This window comes from Bos taurus, chromosome 7 (genome assembly GCF_002263795.3).
Source record: "Bos taurus isolate L1 Dominette 01449 registration number 42190680 breed Hereford chromosome 7, ARS-UCD2.0, whole genome shotgun sequence".
Taxonomy (NCBI): domain Eukaryota; kingdom Metazoa; phylum Chordata; class Mammalia; order Artiodactyla; family Bovidae; genus Bos; species Bos taurus.
The window spans coordinates 43,824,609-43,843,948 of record NC_037334.1 but is presented as its reverse complement, the minus strand read 5'-3'; the positions used below and the strand labels follow the sequence as shown (position 1 = coordinate 43,843,948).

Sequence of the window (19,340 nt, the reverse complement as noted above, 5' to 3'; positions counted from 1 at the left end):
TTTCTAGTCCAAACGCACTTTCTTTATTCAAACTGGTCAGCGCGGATGCCCTGAAGCCCCGAGCACGGGAGATGGGCCAGCCTGGCCCCCTGGTTCTGGATGGCGGGTGGACACAGGCAGGCGCGGCCCCACAACGCTCCTGCAGATATGGCCAGGCACGCCAGTCGACAAAAGCAGAGAAGAAAACAAAAAACAAAACACACTCAGTAGATTTCTTCTTTATGCTCCCAGAGTTTCTGGACCAACAAGTCCCAACCCTCAAAGCCAGGAGCAAGGGACTAAAAACGCCCCTCACCTCCACCAGTGCCGACGGAAACCCTGTTTTAAATTAAAAAATAAGCAAGTATACATCGTAGAAAATTTCTCTTAAAAATCTCACAATTTGTAAATGTATATTTTTTTCTTTAACATAAAAGTTTACAATATACGGTAAAATAAAGGCTCAAGAAAATAATTTCAAAAAAAAAAAAGGAAGAAAAAGAAACCTGAAGTTTTGAATTAAAGCTGAAGAATTTTTTTTAAACCCTGTTGTTGAACCAGTGACTTTTTTTTTATTGTGCTGATGGGTTAGAGAAAGAAATATATTTAAAAACCTCAGTCCAGGTACCCACAGCCACCGCCAAAAGCCTCCCCCCCTCCCCCCACGGTCGAGTCGGTATTTCCACCAAGTTTGTGATTGTCACGAGTTCACAAGTTTGAATCCTGGTCTCAGCCGCCTGCCATCCGCAAGGAGGGGCTGCAGCTAGCGTCGATAGGGATGGAATCCTTGTACGTTGTGGTTCTGACCGCGTCCAAAGCCACTTCCGCCAGCGGGGGGACCCCCCGAGCCAGGCACTGAGGGGCCCCCGTAGGAGGGAGGCTGCTGGCTGGGGTCTGAGAAGCCCTGTCCGAAGCTGGCCAAGTCCTGTCCGTAACCTGCAGGGAAGAGCCCAGTGAGCTGGGGTGGGGCCTGGACCCAGTGGATGGAGGGACCCCCCCGGAGCCCTGCTGGGACCCAGGCAGCCATCTTCACAGAAAGGAGAGCAGCTCCGAGACCGCTTCCCCCACTTACTGCCCTGCCTCGGGCTGGGGGCCTGCGGCGCACCCTCGCGGCTGGCGAGGCCTTCGAGCTTGGAAACACAAGACACCTGGCCAGACCTGGGGGACCACAGGCTCCTACAAGGTTTGTTCTCCAGTGGAACTCAGGGTGGACGTGGCAGATTCCAGGATTTGAAGAAACATTACAGATCAGGCTGAGCTGCAAAGCTTGGACCCCAACAGTGCTGCCCCTCCTTAGAGCAGGGCCAACCCGCCCCATGAGGCCCCCTGGGTCAGTGGTGCCGACCGTGGGGGCAGAGCTCCAGGGCCAGTGGGGTGGTGGCCAGTTGAGATCCTCACCCTGGCAAGGGCCCGTCCCCGAGGGCACCGCCGAGTCCACCCCCGCCCAGAACAGCAGAGGAGGTGCCGTCCGTGGCCCGGGCGCAGACAGGGGGGACCATGGAGGAGGAGGCACCACCTACCTAGGCCACATCACTGCTCAGCCTGACCAAAAGAGTGTAAACAAAGTGTGGGCCGAAGCCTGGTGGCTCTGGAGAAGAGGTGCCCAGGCCTGGCGAGAGATGAGACCAGGGTAACTGCCCCGGGCGGCCTTGGCAGAGGAGGGGGGGTGGGGGGCACATGCTTGCTCAGTCGCTCGTACATCCCCTCTAGGGGTCAGCAACACTGCACCCACCACCGTGGTGTCCTGCTCTGGGCGAGGCGAGAACCCACATGACCACAGCCGGGCAAGGCCCCGAGGGCACAAGAACCTGAGATATGGGGGTGCTGGGGGGGCATCTGTTCAGCACAAGAGAGCCCCATGCCACCCTGACCCCACTCGAGCTGCTCTCACGGGCGCAGACCCTGGTCTCCAGCACCTACTTGGTGAGCACCCCTTGGTGAAGCTGGATGCCGACTGATGCCGCATGGCCCCCAAGCCCACCCTATGTATGGCAGATTCAGACACACACGGCGCAGGCCCGCTGGGGCCCCCACACCCACAGGCTCCAGACACAGGTGCCGAGCTGTGAATGCTCCTCCACACCAGCACCCTGGCCAAGATCCCACCTCAGGCCTGCTCTAGTCTGGGCCCTGCAAGCAATCCCACAGTCCTGTGGCACCCAACCCCCAGGCGGACGGGGAGCAAGGCACTCACCATACTGGCTGTACGGGAAGTCGGGCTGGGCGGTCGGTGGTTTGCTCATGTCTGGGGCAGCCTGAGATGGAGGTGGTGGGAAGGCCAGAGGTGCGGCCCCGGGAGTGGCCGGTGGTGGGGGAACCCCTGGAGGGGCAAACTGATCTGGTGGGGGAGGTGGAGGTCCGTAGCCAAAACCTGTGGACAGACAGGAGACAGACAGACGTGGTGCTCATGCTCTTCTGCCACCAGGACCACATGCATCCACCCCAGCTGACCAGCCTGCAGCCCAGGGAACAACCCTGCTGGGCAGACAGCGACCAGCCAGTGGCCTGGCAGAGTGAGGTGGGGCTGCGTTCCAAGCCCAGGGTCCCAGGAGGATAGGAAGTGCAGGCATCTATGAAGAAAGACCTGCTCTTTCCTATTAGAAATGAAAGTGATCTAGGCCTGGGCCGGGAGTGGCAGCCTGACTTGGTTGTCAGGTGGCCTGCATGCCATGGCAGGGCTACAAAACTGCAGTGTCCTGGGACCCTGGTCACAGATGGCCACTCAGCACGCAGCGCAGGGTCGGAGAGGGATGGAAGGGGGAGGAGGACTCCTGCCGGCTGAATGACATGCCCCAGCACCCCCACCTGCCGGCCCAATGGGGTCAATGGGGGCACTCCTCTTTTGGTGGACACAGGCTGCTGGGGACAGAGAATCCAGCCGAGTGGACAAGGTGAGTCCAGCCCTCACCTGAGGTGTGGGGAGTCGGCTCTCTGTGCTGACATGCCCCAGGCCCACCCCCAGGGGCCCAAGGCACTTACTGAACTGTGGGGGCGCGCCGTAGCCCTGGGGGAAGCCCTGGGGAGGCGGGAAGCCTCCAGGAGGGGTAGACACAATGTAGGAGGTGAAGGGTGGGGGCGGCGGGGGGGCTCCTCTTCCTGCGGGGGGCGGTCCATAGCCACCTGGAACATAGCATACAGGTGAGGTGAAGAAGCCCCCTTTCCCTGCCCCACCCCGCTCAGATCCTGCTTTTCTATGTTTTTTTCCAACAGGGACTTACCGATCGCCTGTCCTGCCGGCACCCACATTCCTGCAGGGAGACAGGGAGGAGTGGGGCGTGCCACATCAGCACCAGGTATGGATTGGGGGACCCTGCCCCCCCAGGGGACCCAATTTCCTGACACATCTCAGGTGCAGGGCAAAGACGTCAGAGCAGCTCCAGGGACACCCAACAGGGAGGCTGTCAGCCAGGAGAGCGGGGACCCAGGGTGTCCTCCGGCCAAGTGCTGGTTCTTTCCCTGCGATGGGCGTGAGAGCATCCGGTCTCACTGGCCAGTTTCCTATAGCTGTGGCTCATTTTGCAATAAAAAACACTTTTAAAGCCAGCTCTGAAGAGACCAGGTGAAACTTGGAGCCAGGTAGAAACAGCTCTACAGCTCAGGGTACTGGTATCCTTCCTTAGACACCCTTCTCTAGGTCTCTAAAGGGCATGGAGGCTCCTGGCCATCCCAAGTGGTCTGTAAAAGGTCCACCCATGCTACATGGCAAGCGCAAAGCCAGGGGAGCTGGAACAGACCCAAAGGGCCCACAAGGCAGGGCTCATATTTCCTCCTTGCTCCTCTGAGGAGCATCCAAGTGAAGCTCTGAAGACAGCCTGACCTGCCCACATCCACTCCAGCCTCAGTGCTCGCCCTGGGGGCAAAGCTGGCTGCTGGGCATGACCCCTGACCTCCCCTGAAGGTACCGCCCCAGCACCCCTGGTGCCTGGGGGTAGCTGAGGGGACAAACCCACTTGGCCCCGGGTGACGACGCTCCACAGTTCTGGCTCCCGTATCCCACCTGGCCCACCCTGGTGCCAGAGCTGCAGGAAGCTCCTGGGGCTGGTGGGCAGGCAAACACCCTTACCTTGTGGGCCATATCCCTGCTGCCACGTAGGCGGGGGCTGGCCTGCCCAGCCATTGGCGGCGTTGGGCACAACCCGACTGCCCCACTGGCTGGCACCTGGCTGTCCCGGCGCTTGGCTCTTGCTGTCCCGAGGTTCGGCCCGTTTAACTTCCACCTGGACAAACCAAACTCTGATTTAGGGAGACGCCAAGGGTCTCAAGCCCCCTTCCCTTCAGACACACCCTCAGGTAACTTACGACTACACTTAGCATCTTATTATGACTTAAAACTAAATACTTAACTATAAACCTTATTTAGACTAGTAACTCTTTTCTTAAAAATTTTAATTTTTTTGTCTAAAAAAATGTTTCTCAGGTACAACAGATCCAACTATAAAACATGTGAGGTCCCACCCACTGCAGACTGGGCTGAGGACCAAGAGTCTGCAGAGTTCTGTGTATGACAAGGGGTCTTTGGGTCAAGTTAAGGGACAGTGTAGACCCAGGGACACAGAGGCCAGGCTCCTCCCCACAAGCGCAGCCCTCCTCCTGGCCGCTCCGGCGGTCAGGCCCTCTCCAGAGCCCCCACCTGCCTGCGCTTCCAGCTCATACCTGAGAAACACAGTTGGTTTACTTAGGTTTTGTATTTAAAATGTCTAATGGAAGATAAAAGACTTACCTTCCCCAGGCTAACGCTTAAAGAATCTCAATTAACTCAAAATAATGTCAGAGGGGATGGATGTGATAAGAGAATCTTACATTACATCTAACAAAAAAGTAAACAAACATGCAATAAAATGGACATTTGAATCAGTAAGCAATCTTCATACTGTGTTAGGTCAGCAGCCCAGGAGCCTTCCCTTTTGGAGGTGCCAGGAGCCACTGCATGCGGAGGGCGGGCGGAGGACCAGGTGCCCGCCCCACCAGGCTGCATGCCCCCCTCACACAGCCTTTTCAGTCTGGGCCGACTGAAAGCAGACCCCCAACTCCAGGGCTGCATCAGCACTCAAGAATCCCAAGTTGCTCTTGTTTGTAGGATAAATTTTAATGAGAAAGAGACAATGAATTCACCGGAGTCGTCCTTGGGGTCTCGGAGCCTGGCAAACATTGTGTACTCAGAACCCCGTCAACTTGGCCTAAACCCCTTTCTGTGAGAGGACAAGGAGGGCACAAAGGCACAAAGACCCCACCTTCCGATGCCCCAAGGACGCTCCACAGAGGGGAACAAAACCCCTGCTAGCTCCGGGCAGTGTGGCAGCAGGATGTTTCAAAGAACTCAAATTAATGAGTCTTCACACACTTTCCTTAAGGGAATATGGTTCCTGCTTACAAAGCAAAGCAGCCCTTGTGATTTAAAAAAAAAAAAAAATCTGCTCTTCCTGGCCTGTACTCAGGTTTTAATTACAAAGTGGGCTCCTGCCCTTTGAGACAGGACTGAGGCTGGACTCTGCCCCTGGGAGCAGACCCCGCCCTGAGAAGGCCCTCACTGCTCCCCAGCTGTAGCCATCACAGGACCTTGAGCAGGGTACACAGGCACCTCGGAACCTGTGTTCATGATGGCACGCACCCCGGAGACCTGCATGCCAACCCTAAACTAGCCATTGATGAGCACCTAGAACAGCCTGTGTCTCCTGCACAGCAGGCTCAGGTGGAGCTGACCCAGCTGCCCATCTGTGATGTGAGGGACAGAGGGGCCACCCTGGGCCACGTTCCCTCTGTGTCTCAGCTGATGGGGTGGCCGGGGCTCTGGCAGGGGGGACTGGGCTTGCCTCTGGGACGAGGAGCCGGGGGCCTGGGAGACGGGGCGAGGAGGGGTCAGGCCACTTTCTGAGTTTCCCTCCGAGGCAGCAACACAGTATGAAGATGAAACAACCAGAGGTCACTTGACTGCATGGAGTTAAGAACTACCAGGAGCATGTGGTCGGACCGAGTTCACAGTAAGTGACCCAATTTGGAAACCAATCCTTCAGGATGTTTACGTTGCCGTCAGTTTTACACGGAACCAGTTCTCAAAGGTTCACGGCCTGGCACGTTCCAGGCCGGCATGGGACAGTCAGGGAGGGGACACACATCTGAAGGAGAGGTCACTGAAACCAAGCCTGAGGCAACCCACGACTTCACTGGACGCAGCCCGCCCACCCCCCGGCCATCCCCAGGGGCTCTAGAGCCAGGGGCTCCTGAATCAGGTCCGACCCACAGGAGGGATCCTAGGACCACTTGCCCGGCCCTTTTCCTGCCAAGGGATCTCCTCTCCAGTGAAATCCCTAGGTTGCCTAAGACTTGGTTTGGTCTTAAGGTAAAATAAAACTACAACTACACACTTTTTTGCCCATGATGTCGTGAAAATGCATGTTGACAGCCTGGTCCACTGATTGTTCGTCCTCGAAAGTAATAAATCCAAAACCTAGCCAACGACGAAGAGTGAATCAAGGTAGCAGGGTGTTGTGACACAAAACAGGATGATGAACAGTATTAGGGACGGGCCGAGGGATCGACCAAGGGTTTCAGCGAAGCCGGTGTGTGAGGCTGCGGGGCAGGAGCTGATCTCAGCCCAGACGCTGTGGCCAGTTATAAATCAAAGACGACCTTGGGACCCCTGGGTGCGTCTTAGCCGCCGTCTGGACAGTGGGGTGGTGAGGGCCCAGCGGGCAGGCAGCCCCAAATGTGTCATGGGTGCACTTGTGCTTTTCTGAAACCCAGGGTCCTCCCCCTCGGCTGGCAATCGCTCGGCCGCTAGTGCTGACAGCAGCCGTACACTGCTCTAGCGTTAACGGAGGCACGTCTCTACCACAGTGAGAGCCTCGCCAAGCTTGCCCAACACTGTTGGGTAAGCCCGAGGAGTCCTGCCCAAGTACCATACGTATGCACACAGTGTCTATATCTGTACGTATCTATGGACTAAATACACAGAGATACAGGCCACAAGGGGTTCCAGCAGCTCAAACACTGCTGTCAGCAGCAAGAGCAAGAGGCACCATGTCACCAAAAGGACAATTTTAACGGGAAAGACAATTTAGTGTTTCCCAAACACAAGAGAGTGCAGTATAAACGAAGTTTGCTGGTCTGGTGGGCGGGCCACCCGGCTAGCCTGCGTGTCCAGCCCTCGGGCTGCTGTTCGTCCCCGGGGGCCCATCTGCACTGAGCACTAAGACCACTCATGGCAGCAACTGCCGGAAAACCCCGCGGAACAAAGGACAGGCCAGGGAAGGGCCGAGGAGGGTCAGAAGAGGGGTGCAGAGGAGGGACAAGGGTGCAGGGGAGGGGCAGGGCACAGAGCTTCCAGGGATGTGGATACAGGGTGGGGCAGCCCTGGGATCCCGGCCTCTCAGGCTGAACAAAGAGGGATGTGGGGCCATGGTCGCAGGGACCGTGGGGAAAGACTCCTGGCAGAACCGAGGTGGGAAGAGGACAAAGACGGGAAAAGAAAGCAGCTTAGCTCAGAAGTGTGGGCGCCAGCCTCGTGGGGTGGGCCAGCTCTCTAGCACATACGTGTGTCCAAGCATGACACACGCACATAGCCTGAGCCCACACACCACATGAGAAGAAACAAGAAACAGACCAGAGAAGACAGGCCAGGCAATGGGGATGTGGGGGGTGGAGGGGCAGTGTGAGGGAGCAGAGGCAGAGCCAGGTGCATGGGGACCAAGCCCTGGGAAGGGCACGGATGCTCAGATGGACTGTGGGACAGGCAGGGAGAAGAAACAGGGGCTGCATGGAAGGCTCAGGAAGAGAAATTGGGGACAAGCTATCTGGGGCACCTGCTGACCAACTGCTGCTCCTGCTGTGGTGCCCACCCTCCGCCCACCTAGCACTGGGGGACCCACGGGGACTCGCCAAGGCCCACGGCTGAGGATGGCAGGACCCACACAGAACGCGGATCCGCAGGTCAAGCCTGGAGTGCCCTCCTGCCAACCCCTCCTGCCCAGACCCGGCCCAGGCAGCCCGGCACGCCCCAGGGCCCAGGCCAAGGACGGCAGGCAGCCCTGCAGGGACAGCAGGCAGCCCTGCAGGGGATCTAAGAGCAGCCTCAGGACCCCATGTCCCAAGATGCCCCAAGATCGGAGGCAAGTGGTGGAGCACAACATGGGTGATGAGCGGCATGTGAGAAAGTGAACGTTTTCTCCAAGTGCAGGAGGGTCTGAAGCCACAGGGCTCGCGGTCCTTAGAGTGCAAGAGGCGGTGAGTCGTGGGGAGGGAGCCCCGGGGCGGGCCCTCTAGGGATGCGTCTGTCTGTCAAGAGGCGACATCACCGCTGAGGAAGCGGAACAGAAACACACTGAAACTTCGTTTACACCCCACTGGAGCAAAGCCCGCTCCCTCCTCTGACTGCGGGACTGGCCTGTACCTGTGTGATATAATTTAGCACCTGGAGAAGAGAAATCTAAAGAGATATCGTTAATCACAAATAATTCACAGAGAGAAAAGGAGAAACAACTTACTTAACATTACTGTACTTTTCTATGAAAACACTTAAGTGCATCACTAAGCAAGTACGTCTATGTAAAGTTAAGACTAAGACTTAACAGCTTAATTAACATGAGGTGAAAATACGTTACTTAACCATGGAGGGAGAGGAGGGTGAGGTTCAAATGGCAAACTATTCTCCAGCATGGCGGGCGCATGCTGCGGGCGCGCGGCTGGTGCAGTGCCTCCAGGGGCTGGGCAGGGGCCGCGGGCTGGACGCACTCGGCTCACGAGGCCGGTCCAAAAGCGGTTAGGAACCAAAACACAGAGGCAGGGACAAATAGCAGCAGCCAAAAAAAAAAAAAAAAAAAAGGAAAAAAAAAAAAACGGCTCGCAAATTGGGTGCCCAGTGTCCCAGCCTTGCAAACCAATGTGGCCGTGCAGGTGTGGGCAGCTGGGGCAGCTTCGCGCCTCACAGACTTCAGTCCCACAGACTTCAGGAAAAAGAACAGGAAAACAAGAAAAAAGCATGGGACACACCAAAGAAACTCCATGTTCAAGCCGAGCTGGGGGAGACCTAGCCTGACAACATGAAATGAAACCCCCGCCTTCACTGAGTGAACTTCAAACAGAAGATGGTCATAATTGAGGAAGTTCACCATTTAACAAAACCACTCATCTTTCAGGACACGCTTAAAAACAGAAACCATGCTGAAATTCATGTCAAGTTGGAAAAACTTCCAAAGAATGAGCTTAAAAAACAAAACAAAAATGAAAGAACCCCAAGACTGTACCGCCTGACCTTTGGAAGCAGACAGGCCGGGGCTGCGTGGGAAGGACTACGCTAGTCTCGAGTCACCCTGTGCTGAGGCCAGGCTCGCTACAACCACCACCTAAGTGTGAAATAGTTTGCCATCTGAGGGGGAAGGACAAGGACAAACTCGATCTCTTTTACCTCGAGGCCTCTGCTTTTCCGCATCGTAGATCATGACCACTTCTGTGACCTGTAACAGAGACAGGGGTCTCAGGGCCCAGGTCGGCAGGCAGCACGTCTGCCCACAGCCAGGAGGTCCCGAGGCAAAAGGCCCGCTTCCTGGGGTGTGAGACCCTCAGGGCTGTGAGCAGGCTGAGGGGTGCTCATAGGCGGGGCAGGACCAGTGGTGGGTCACCAGGGGCCCAGGGCTCCATGTGCCAGGACCTCCCACTCAGGGTCGGTGCCCCTGGCCTGGCTGGGCCCGCATCCTCCCCATGCTCCCGCATTGTGCACTGCAGCACAAGTTCCTTGCCAGGCCCTGGGTACGCATAGGCACCCCCTAGACAAGCACACTGCAGCCAGAGAACACGTGCTCAGTGGAAGCTGGAGATGACCTCGTGCTTTTGCTTAGGACAAGGGATAGCCTCCTTCCCCGACCCCCAATACCAAGGCCCTGCCTGCCTCCTGTCTGCCTTATTAGAATTCAGTTCCTGTATAAGCCCCCATGAAGTTCTGAAAGATTTTAGGCTCTTCTGGAAAACAATCCCTTCACACCCTGTCCTAGGGTGTGGGGGGGGGGGGTGGGCAGGGAATGGGACCCAGCCATGTCCAGCACTTCTCCAGACGTGATCAAGTGCTCTTGACTGCAGGGTTACAACCAGCCGAGGGCCTCCCAGGAGGGAAGCTGGCCCCGTCTGCAGCAAGCACTCCCCTGCGGGTGACTGGCCATGTGGGGTGCTTTGCGCTGTCTTGCCTCCCCAGGACACAGGGCTCTGCCACTCCCGCCCCAATCGCGGCTGTGGGCAGGGCAAGGACTCACCACTCCAAATTTCTTGAAGTATTCCCTGAGCTCTGTCTCACCACAATTGTGAGGAATTCCTCCGACAAATATCTTATTTGATTTACTGTTATCGCTCCTGGGTCCTTTCTGCTATTTCAACAAAGAGAAAATGGTTAGTCCATGTAGGGAACCCTCCAAACACACCCTGCTATTCAGGGCACAGTCCATGAAGGCAGACCAGACACTGTAGGGGACCAGGCTGTCCAGGAGTGCCTCACAGGCCAACAGGGGCCAGGGGCCCAAGTGCCCCAAACAGCGTGTCTCCGGCTCAGAGAAGGAGCAGCAGGGCCTGCACCAACCCCACTGGTGACCAAAGGGTGGTGGGAAGTTCCTAAGACCGAGGACAGTCGCCACCTTCTTCACCTTCAGGGCCAGATCCTGCCCTCTGCAGACAATCCCTGAAGCTGCCTCCCCTAGGCACCGCAGCCAGGAACTCAGACTACGTCGTTGGGGGTGCTGGTGGCAGAGACACGAGCAGAGGTGGGCACGTGCACACACACATGCATGCACGCGCACACACACATGCATGCACGCGCACACACCGACCTCCACAGCCACAGGCTCTGCATCTGGGATTCGACCAACCATGGATCAAAAACACTTGGAGAAAAAGAAGTCCAAAGTTTCAAAAGCAAACCTTGAATTTGCCACATGCCAGCCAGCTATTTACACTGTATCAGGCAACCGCAGTCAATTAGAATTGATTTAAGATGCACAGAGGATGTGCGCCGTCACAGCCATTTTATAGAAGGGACTTGAGCGCCCACGGATTTTGGTCCCCTCGGGCATCCTGGACGCAGTGCCCACAAAACACACAGAGGCACGGCTGTGCAGACTACGGAAGGACCTGGGCAGTGTTTCTACCCACGTGTTTGCTGCACCACTGTTTCTGTGTTTGATGTTTCCTAGCAGACTCAGAAACATACACACCTGGTCTGAGGCCCTGTCTACCATCACAGCTGGGAATTCTGCCAGAAATGAAGGTTCCCAGGTCCCAGCCCTCAACAGCACCAGTCCACCATGTCTGGTAGGGCTCTCCTTGAGAACGGAACACTCTGGTGATAGCTGGCCAGGCCCTGGGGGCACAGGAGGCTCACAGGGTCCCCGAGGTGCGAAAATAGACAGGCCTCAGCCCTGGAGGGGAACAGCCAGCAGAGTGCTGAGTGGGGCAGTGGGAGCGGTCAGTGTGGATGAACACGAGGTTCCTGACAACAAACAGCCAAGAACCATCGTTTCTAAGGTAGACTAATAAGATACTTCTTGGCTACAAGATGAAAAGCTCCCAGCACTGAATCAATCCAAGTGCTCAGGAGCTTGGCTGCTCAGCGCCACACGGGAAGGCCTACTGTCACTCAGTCTGATTGAGCAAGGGCCCCAGGGAAGCAAGCAGGAGGAAACCCCCGCCCCTTACCCAGCCTTCCTTCGGCCGTGTCCTCTCCGGCTGCATCCCCCGAGGCGTGCATGGCTTTGGGTCAATCTGTCGGAAGTTTCAAAGGACCAGCTGTGAACAGGAGGCTTGTCTCCCAACAAGAGAAGGTGTCGGCAGTAGGGTCAGGGGTACAGGCCCATCAGGTCGCCGGGGCCACATCCTGGCCCAGCGTCCGGTCTAAGCTCAGAGCTGTAACTTTTTTTTTCCGGAGTTATAACTCTTGTAACCCAACCCAGGGGAAAGCCATCCTCGGCACCCACACAGCGCTGGGGCGCAGGGGCACCAAGCAGGAAGGCGGCAGGTGCCTCCTCAGAGTCGGGCACTCACGTTTCGGCCATCGAGGGTATGTGGTCTGCTGGCCAGCACCGTGCCCACGCAGTTTGGATCTTTGAATTTGACAAAGCCAAAGCCTCGAGACTGGTTGGTCGTCTTGTCTTTCATGATCACGCAGTCCACGACCTCTCCATACTGGGAAAAGTAGCTGCGCAGCGTCTCTGCTCAGAGATCAGGACACACACAGCCAGGCGTCAGGCAGGTCACAGGCTACTAGCCTGGCAGCCTGACCTGGAGAGTGTGCAGCCAGTAACCTTTACGCCAGCTGACCTGCTGATATGGGGGCAGCGGATAGGGAGAGGGGGAAGGACAGGTGCCAGGGAAGGGAATATGCACCACGTCTCCCTGGGAAGGAGAATGAGCTGCCAAAGGAGGGACACCTGCAAGGCCTGAGGCTGAACACAGCAACCACCACAAACGCCTAACTCTGCTGGCTCCGTCTCCACCCTCCCTGACCAGAAGCATCAGCACAAGATCAAGTTCCAAAGCGCTGCCCCAGTCTACTCCCAATCAAGTGCCCCCTGCCCCCCGCCGCAATCCAGACAGTAAGTCAAGAATTGAAAAGCTAATTCTCACAACTTGAAGACAAGATCACATGCCCACAGCCCATCTGCCCTTACCTTGGGTGGTGCTCCAGTCAAGACCGCCCACGAAGAGCTTCCTGCAATTCAACAAGAAAACATTCAGGGTCAGGAGGGTTCTGCCCAGGATGTTCCTAGCAGCCCAGTGGTTAGGACTCCACACTCTCACTGCCAAGGCCTGGGTTCAACCCCTGATCAGGGCACCAAGATCCCACAAGCTGCATGGCACGGCCAATGACCACAGAGGGATCTGCCTGCGGTGCTGCCCATCAGGCTTACCCTGGGGTGGTCACCTGGGGGCACGGCCATGGTACGGCATGAAAAATGCCACCGGGATCTGCCCAAATGGCAGGAGTATGAGTCACAATGTCCAGAGCCGCACACAATGTTGACCTCAACCACAGTAAGACAGACTGCCACCCCCAAACCTGCCAGTGCAGGAGTGGGATCACGGAGCCCTTCCCAACTGCTCTGCAAACACCAAAGACTTCAACATCTGAGACCAGACATGGCAAACTCAAGGGGCAGCAGTGGTGGGGCTTTAGGACAAAGCAGGGGTACCCAGCACATGGGCATGAGTAAGCACCACCAATCGCTGGGGAGGCCCCTGGAGCTTGGACTCAGTTGAATGGCTTAGGTTATACTTTTGAGCTAGAGCCCTACTATGTGAGAGGAAAAGTACTGGTGGCCTCCCTGGGGCCACCGTTTCCAGAGCCTCCGTGCCTGCCATGCTTGGGCTGGCTGAAAGGAGAGATGCCCCGTGCTGTGGACTTCAACTGGGGCAGGTGTGACCAGAAGGCAAGGCAGGGCACTCTCCACCCCGCGTGCTGCCCCAGAAAAAGGAGTGAAACTGGCACTCTCAGAGTGGCACCTGGGCGCTATCCGGTCCACAGCCAATCCCCCCTTGCACAGCCTGGACACAAAACAGCCCCCTGAAGCTGGCTGCACTGAGGCCCCAGAACCGACAGCCGGGGCACGGGGACAGACCCATCAAGGCAGTGGCCTCAGCTGTACTCAGGGGTCCCTCCCACTGCGGCTTTCTCCCTGGGGTCGAGAGGCTCAGGGTAGAAGAAACAATTTTCCCACCCCACTCGGGGTGGTAGCCCCTCACCCCCATACACATTCAGGGCACGTTCCTGGATGGAGGCCAGGAGGCTCACACCCAGCCTCCTGACCATTCCGTCCGTCCCCTACACACCCCTGGGAGGGCAGGCAGGCTCCTCCTGCTCCCTAAGACCCTGGGGAGCATAATCCCATCTGTGCCCCGCTCCCCCAGCGCCTGACACCAAGGCGGGCAAATGACAGAAGGACTTGATCTGCCCCAGGCCAGTGTGGACCGCCTCTTTGCTCAGGCCTTTGGCATAGGCACAAATGGGTTTGCTATGGAAAAGCAGCTTGGAGAGGAAAAAAATCTTGAGCATTCTCAGAACACCCAGGACAAACCCCAACTGAGAGGAATACCTGCCTGCTTAGCCTGCATCTGACCAAGATGGGAAGGCCTAAGTGGTGTCCCTTCGAGCCACCCAACCCCCCGCTGCTGCAGAGGGTGGAACTGGTCTGACCAGTCCACGCTCCAGCCCATGTTTAAATTTCAAAATCAGACATTAGTGGAAAAAGACGAGAAAGGCCGTCCTCTGTGCAGCTGACAACATCCACCAGAACTCTCACTCCGAGTTGGCCAGGGAGCCAACATGGACATGGGGCTTTCTGATGCTATCACCTCGCTGTGTTTGGAAAACAGGACACGGTGGCGCGTCCGCAAAGGCACGCTGGCCCGTGCGAGGAGGGCAGGGAACTGCACTCCTGCTCCTGTCACTGCTCTACGGGCCCCAAGTTACAGATCTAGGAGGTAAAAACTGAGGAAGCGCCAGGGCCTGGTTGGCACAGGGCACAATGTTGGGGATGAACTGCAGAGCCCCAGGCCCAGCATTGTGTTGGGGCTTCATCTATATTGTCTCCTCTTGCTCCCCATCTGCAGACAGGAGGTCCTGGGAGATCTCACTGACCCGTGGTGGTCTCAGGGGCCCTGGACAGGATGAGCCGGACACACCTGCATGGGAACTGGCCTGTGCCCACCCTCCAGCCCAGACTTGCTTAGCACCAGGTGACCTGAGGCCTTGTTGAGCATTTATACGCAACTCAGCAGGTGAAAGGATCAGCTAACCCTGAGTGGCTCCCTCTCCAACCCTGCCCTACTCTGAACAGTGTCATTCATCCCTCAGCTGCAGCTGAAGTTGGGGGCCCCCATAGACCCTGCACCCCACTCCTCTACCCCTGGGACCAGAGTCAGGTGGTCTGTGATAAGCGCAGGCTCCTGGGCCTGTACCCCAACAGTAGAGGGGTGACTGGGTGGCAGGCTCTGGGCAGCATGCCCCGTCTTCCGCCTGCTGACCTGAAATCTAGTCCTGGATGGCTCCTGAGGGCAACCATGTGCCACTTATGCCAGAAAGTCAGCCTTCGGGGGCTTCCTCAACCGGGTTGCCTACAGCAGGCGCCACCCAGTGGACAGCAGGCACCCCCAGACGGAGGGCAGGGGGCTGAGGCCGGGTCCATCAGGTGAACTGGCAGGCCCTCTCTTCCTCTACAGCCTGTGTTCACGCCTTCCTGCAGCCAGGGAGCCATCCCACTTTGAGCCCTCTGTGACAGATTGAATGCCCGAAAACAACAGGTGAGGCGGGGGTCTCTTCCCAGTCTGGGCTTTCCTTCACCTGCGGATGAGATCACCTCTCATGGACTATGGGGGCTGCACACACGAGACCCTAGCCTGGCCTTCACTGAGTGCCCCGAGACAGGACCAGTGTGTTCTCGCCGGCCAGAGTGCTGGCCCCCGCCAACAGTGACCTCTCACCAAAACCTGGCCACAGCACCACTCCCCAAGAGGAAGCACTGCAGGAGCATCAGGGGTGCAAGCGGCAGCAGGCCAGCTCACCAGGAGTGCCGGCTCCCCACTCTAGCTCAGCCATGCCAGGAATGACCTTGACCAGGTCCCCTGACCCTCTTAAGCCTCAGTCTGCTCCACTAAGGAGGCTCTGCCCAATGTCTGGAACCAGATAGGGGTCAAGTGGAATAGCCCCCAACCCTCATGGCCAACCGTGCAGGTGTCCAAGCAGCCCCGAACCCGTGTCCTAGTCCCCGGAAGCAGGCAGCCTGGACACACTGGGAACCAGGCCTCAAAAAGCACTCTGTTTCAAACAGGAGACCTCAACAGGACAGTCCTGCCCCCAGGGTCATCAAGCCAGGGATGTTGTTCCACCTCACAGGTCCAGAACACGAGACACCTCCTTCCCACCACCGGACGACCCCCGCCACGGGTTCTCCCTCCCTTAGGCCTTGGCAAGCCGGCCTGGGATGCTCCAGGTCCACACCAACCACTCCACAGAGAGCTGGCCCACGGAACTGTCGGCTTACCTTCGGACCCCTCGGAGCTAAGTCACCTGAGCCCCACATGGCCTCCACCCCCACCCACCTCCAGCTTTTGACTACCCACCCCCCAACCTGCCCAGGTCTCTCTCCCAGAGACCCACACCCAGTGCTGCTCCCCTCACAGGTCCCTCTAGAACCCTCTCTTCGGACACATCAGGGTCCTTCCTCACCAGCCCGTGGGCCGCCAGCAGAACCGCGTCTGCCAGATGAAAGCCCCACTCACTCCTCTTTGTCTCCACAACCTGTCAGCTCCAGGAACCTCAGTCAGAAGACCCTCCTTCAACTTGACTCTCCAAGGCCATGGCAGAGACCAGGCTACTACATCAACGGCTCCCTGCGAGGCCACATGTAACAGTGGCTGCTCCCCCTGGCTCTCTGCCCTGAGACCCGCCCTGGTTCCACTCTGGCCACCGGGCCATTATGACAACCAGGATGCTGAAAGCCCAGCCCATCACATCCAGATGCAGGGAAGGCCTGCCTTCAGGGACTTCAGTGCAGAAGCACAGTTCCCCAGTGGGGTGGCATCCAAGCATCACACACTTCCTGAGGATGTGGATCCCCATCCAGGAGGGGAGCCGCCCCATGGCCTGTCAACCTCCCTCCAAGAGCCACTCAGAGAGGCTGACTGGACACCACAGTGAAGGCAGTCAAGAGAGGACAGTGGGTGCCACCAGTGACCAGTCAGACCGTCATATCCCAGCAACACAGGCAATTGCTTCCTCTGAGCACCATGTGGCAACCACCCTGAGTGGGCAACTGCGGTCCCCCCCACAAACAAGAGGGCCCGTGGTCAGGGAGCCGGCGGCGTCACAAGTACTGCACCGGAACAGCCACCAGAACAAGGAAGTTAAGGTGGACCTGCACTCCCCATAGCCGCCAGAAACAAGGCTCCCGCAGGAAACAGAAACTGAGCAATGCTGTGGGGCAAAGTGATGACCAGTTCCTGGGACACCCAAGATCTATAGCTTTAGAAGTCAGGTGGCCTGGCTGGATTTGCTGGGGTGCCAGGGCAGGGAACACAGCCAGGCAGGTCCCTGATCCCATCCTGCTACCAACTCTGAGGCCTCTCCAGGTTGCCCGTGGGTCTGGGGTGGGTCTACGGTACAGAGGGTGGGACCTTCCAGAACCAGTGGGGATCCTGGCTCCGCCCTCACCCAGGGGCTGGTACAAGCTGGAGAGGGGAACTGCCAGGGAGCCCAGCCTGACTATCTCCTCAAGAACAAGAGGCAGGCCTCCTAGATCTGGAGGCTCCCTCCCCTCCAGGCCTAAGGAAGTCAGAAAAAGATCCCTTTGGCTGAGGGAGACTGCTGGCCCCCCTCAAGTCTGGCCCTTTGGGGCTACAACTTTCATTCTGCCCACAGGCTAGTTTCCCATCGGAAGTGCTGCAACTTTTCATTTACCCTACACACAGCTCAGACTGCCAGGGCCTGCCTGCACTTCTCTCCCAGACCAGGCTAGAAGCTAAGTGCCTTCTTTCTGGCGCTCTAAGAGCCGTGGGGACTCTGGATCTGGGACCCCACAAACACATTTTCTGTCTTCTGGTGTAACCTGCTGCCAGAGCCTGGCCAGCCACCCAGCAGCAAACAATGCCTTACTCACCAAATCAAACGTTTTGTAAACACGGCATCTGTTCAAAGCGAAGGGCACTCAGAAATGTACACAAGGCCACGGAAACCCAGCCCAGGCTGTTTTGCCATCTTTGCAAAAAGGATTTAACTATAAAATTATGCTGATGCTGTAGGAGCCATTCTGCAAAGAAAACTAGACCAAACCCCTAGACTAGGGCAGAAATGGATTTTCTGGTTCCTCTGGGAGCGCTTCCCTGTTCTCCCGCTCGTTTAGCATTAGGCAAGGCTATAATTAAAAGGGAAAACTTAGCTATAACAAACCTCCTCTCGCTAATAGCTACACCAAGGAGAAAAAAGACCTCAGAAGCACCACCGTCAGTCCACCGCCCAAGTTTCCAGGTCTCTATCTTTCAAACACACCGATGGGGCTTAGATGGGGGCTGAGCAGGAAGGGGCTCGAGCAACATGAAAACAACAGTTGCAGACACCCATCAGGTGGCGCGGAGGCGCCGAGATGGTGGTCACTTCAGGGTGAGCGGCAAGCAGACCAGGGACCGGCCCCCATGACCTTGGCCCTCGGGCCCTCGGTTTGCAAACCTTCTCTTGGTAGTGGAGTGGATGGTGGAGGGGCCGCCGCTGTGAGTCCTGGGTGGGAAAAGCTGGGCGGCGGCAGCACTGGAACCCCCCGCGACCGGGCCGCCACGTGCGCTGAGCCGCCAAGTTCGCGCACGGGCAGGGGGCGCCCTGGACCCCCCAGGTTCCTGTTCGAGGTCCCCGAGGAAAAACACGGGCGCGGGGACGCTTCTGAACCCCGCCAGTGGGAAATACACGCGCGGGGGCAGACAGGATGCCCCCGGACCCCCTAGGTTTCCGACCGAGGGGCCCCGACGGTAAATTCTGGCCAGGCGGCGGGGTCTCCCTCAAGCATGAAACAGAGGGGACCCCCAAGAACCCCCAGGTCAGGTTCTGGGTTCCTGGTCAGGAAGCGGCAGGGCGCCTGGACCTCCAAGACTCCTCAGATTCTCTCCGGTTGAACCTCGGGGTCTCCGACCACGAGGCGACGGGGAGACCAGACCCACAGGACTCCCTGGATCCCCGGTTCCCGCTCGGGGTCCCAGGCCATGAGGCAGCAGGGCGCCCGGCACCCCAGGGGACCCCGGCCCGTCGCGCCCCCGGACCCCCGGCCGCCGGCTCGGCGCGGCCCCGCGGCGTGACCTTGACGGGCCGGGCCGGTCTGGGCGGGGGCCGGCCGAGGCGGCGGCGCGGGCCGGCGCGTCCTCACCCGATCTCGTCGGCGCCCGAGTTGTTCATGGCGGCGGCGGCGGCGCTCGGAGTCCGGGCCCCCTGGCTCGCTCCCGCCTCCGGAAGGTCACTGGCCCCGGCGCCCTCCCCACAGCCGCGGCCCGGATCTGCGCAACGGCGGCGGCCGCGCTGCCTCCTCCCCTCAGCGCCAACGGTCACCGCGCGCCCCCGCGCCCGCGCCGCCGCCCTGCGCACGCCCGAGCGCGCTCCCGCACGGGGCCTCCGGGGGCGGGGCCAGGGGTGCACCCGTGTGCGTGCGTGCGTGCGTGCGGCGGGACCCGCGCCGCCGCCGTTCGGCCGCCGCGCTTCGGCCTTCTTCCTCAGCGGCTGCGAGCGTCGCCGCGGGGCACACTGGGAAGTGGAGTCCCGCGCCCCGGCTCCGATCCCGCCCCGCGGAGGGGGCGCGCGGGCCAAGCCGCGTGCGTGCGCGTGCTGAGAGCGTGTGTGCATGCGCAGCGGCGCGGGG

General features: G+C 58.4%; 1 protein-coding gene across 7 annotated transcripts; it reads right to left on the bottom strand.

Annotated features, from left to right (window-relative positions):
- On the bottom strand, nt 1-19,038 carry DAZAP1 (DAZ associated protein 1). Of its 7 annotated transcripts, XM_024994589.2 has the most exons (13): nt 18,855-19,038; nt 12,621-12,661; nt 11,995-12,161; nt 11,650-11,715; nt 10,218-10,328; nt 9,380-9,428; nt 6,342-6,424; nt 4,043-4,196; nt 3,198-3,227; nt 2,959-3,099; nt 2,174-2,350; nt 1,500-1,588; nt 828-915 (listed from the first exon to the last, which is right to left on the bottom strand). In XM_024994589.2, exons 1-12 carry the CDS (start codon nt 18,881-18,883, stop codon nt 1,500-1,502), a joined length of 1,137 nt encoding a protein of 378 aa, XP_024850357.1. In that variant the 5' UTR covers nt 18,884-19,038; the 3' UTR covers nt 828-915. The 7 variants fall into 7 exon arrangements, with proteins under 7 accessions (XP_024850355.1, XP_059744359.1, NP_001179960.1 ...); XM_024994587.2 differs by lacking the exon at nt 1,500-1,588 and having other exon boundaries at nt 1-915; nt 10,218-10,325; XM_059888376.1 differs by lacking the exon at nt 1,500-1,588 and having other exon boundaries at nt 1-915; nt 18,788-18,946.
- Nucleotides 19,039-19,340: the final 302 nt, after the last annotated feature.

Bases quoted from the DNA above. Each gene is read 5' to 3' on its own strand.
- DAZAP1 (NM_001193031.2), bottom strand. From the start codon at position 18,883: ATGAACAACTCGGGCGCCGACGAGATCGG. The intron at 10,329-11,649 runs GTAAGGGGCGGG...TTGTTGAAATAG, and splicing joins CACGGCCGAAGGAAGGCTGG to CAGAAAGGACCCAGGAGCGA. The intron at 3,100-3,197 runs GTAAGTCCCTGT...GCTATGTTCCAG, and splicing joins GCCGGCAGGACAGGCGATCG to GTGGCTATGGACCGCCCCCC.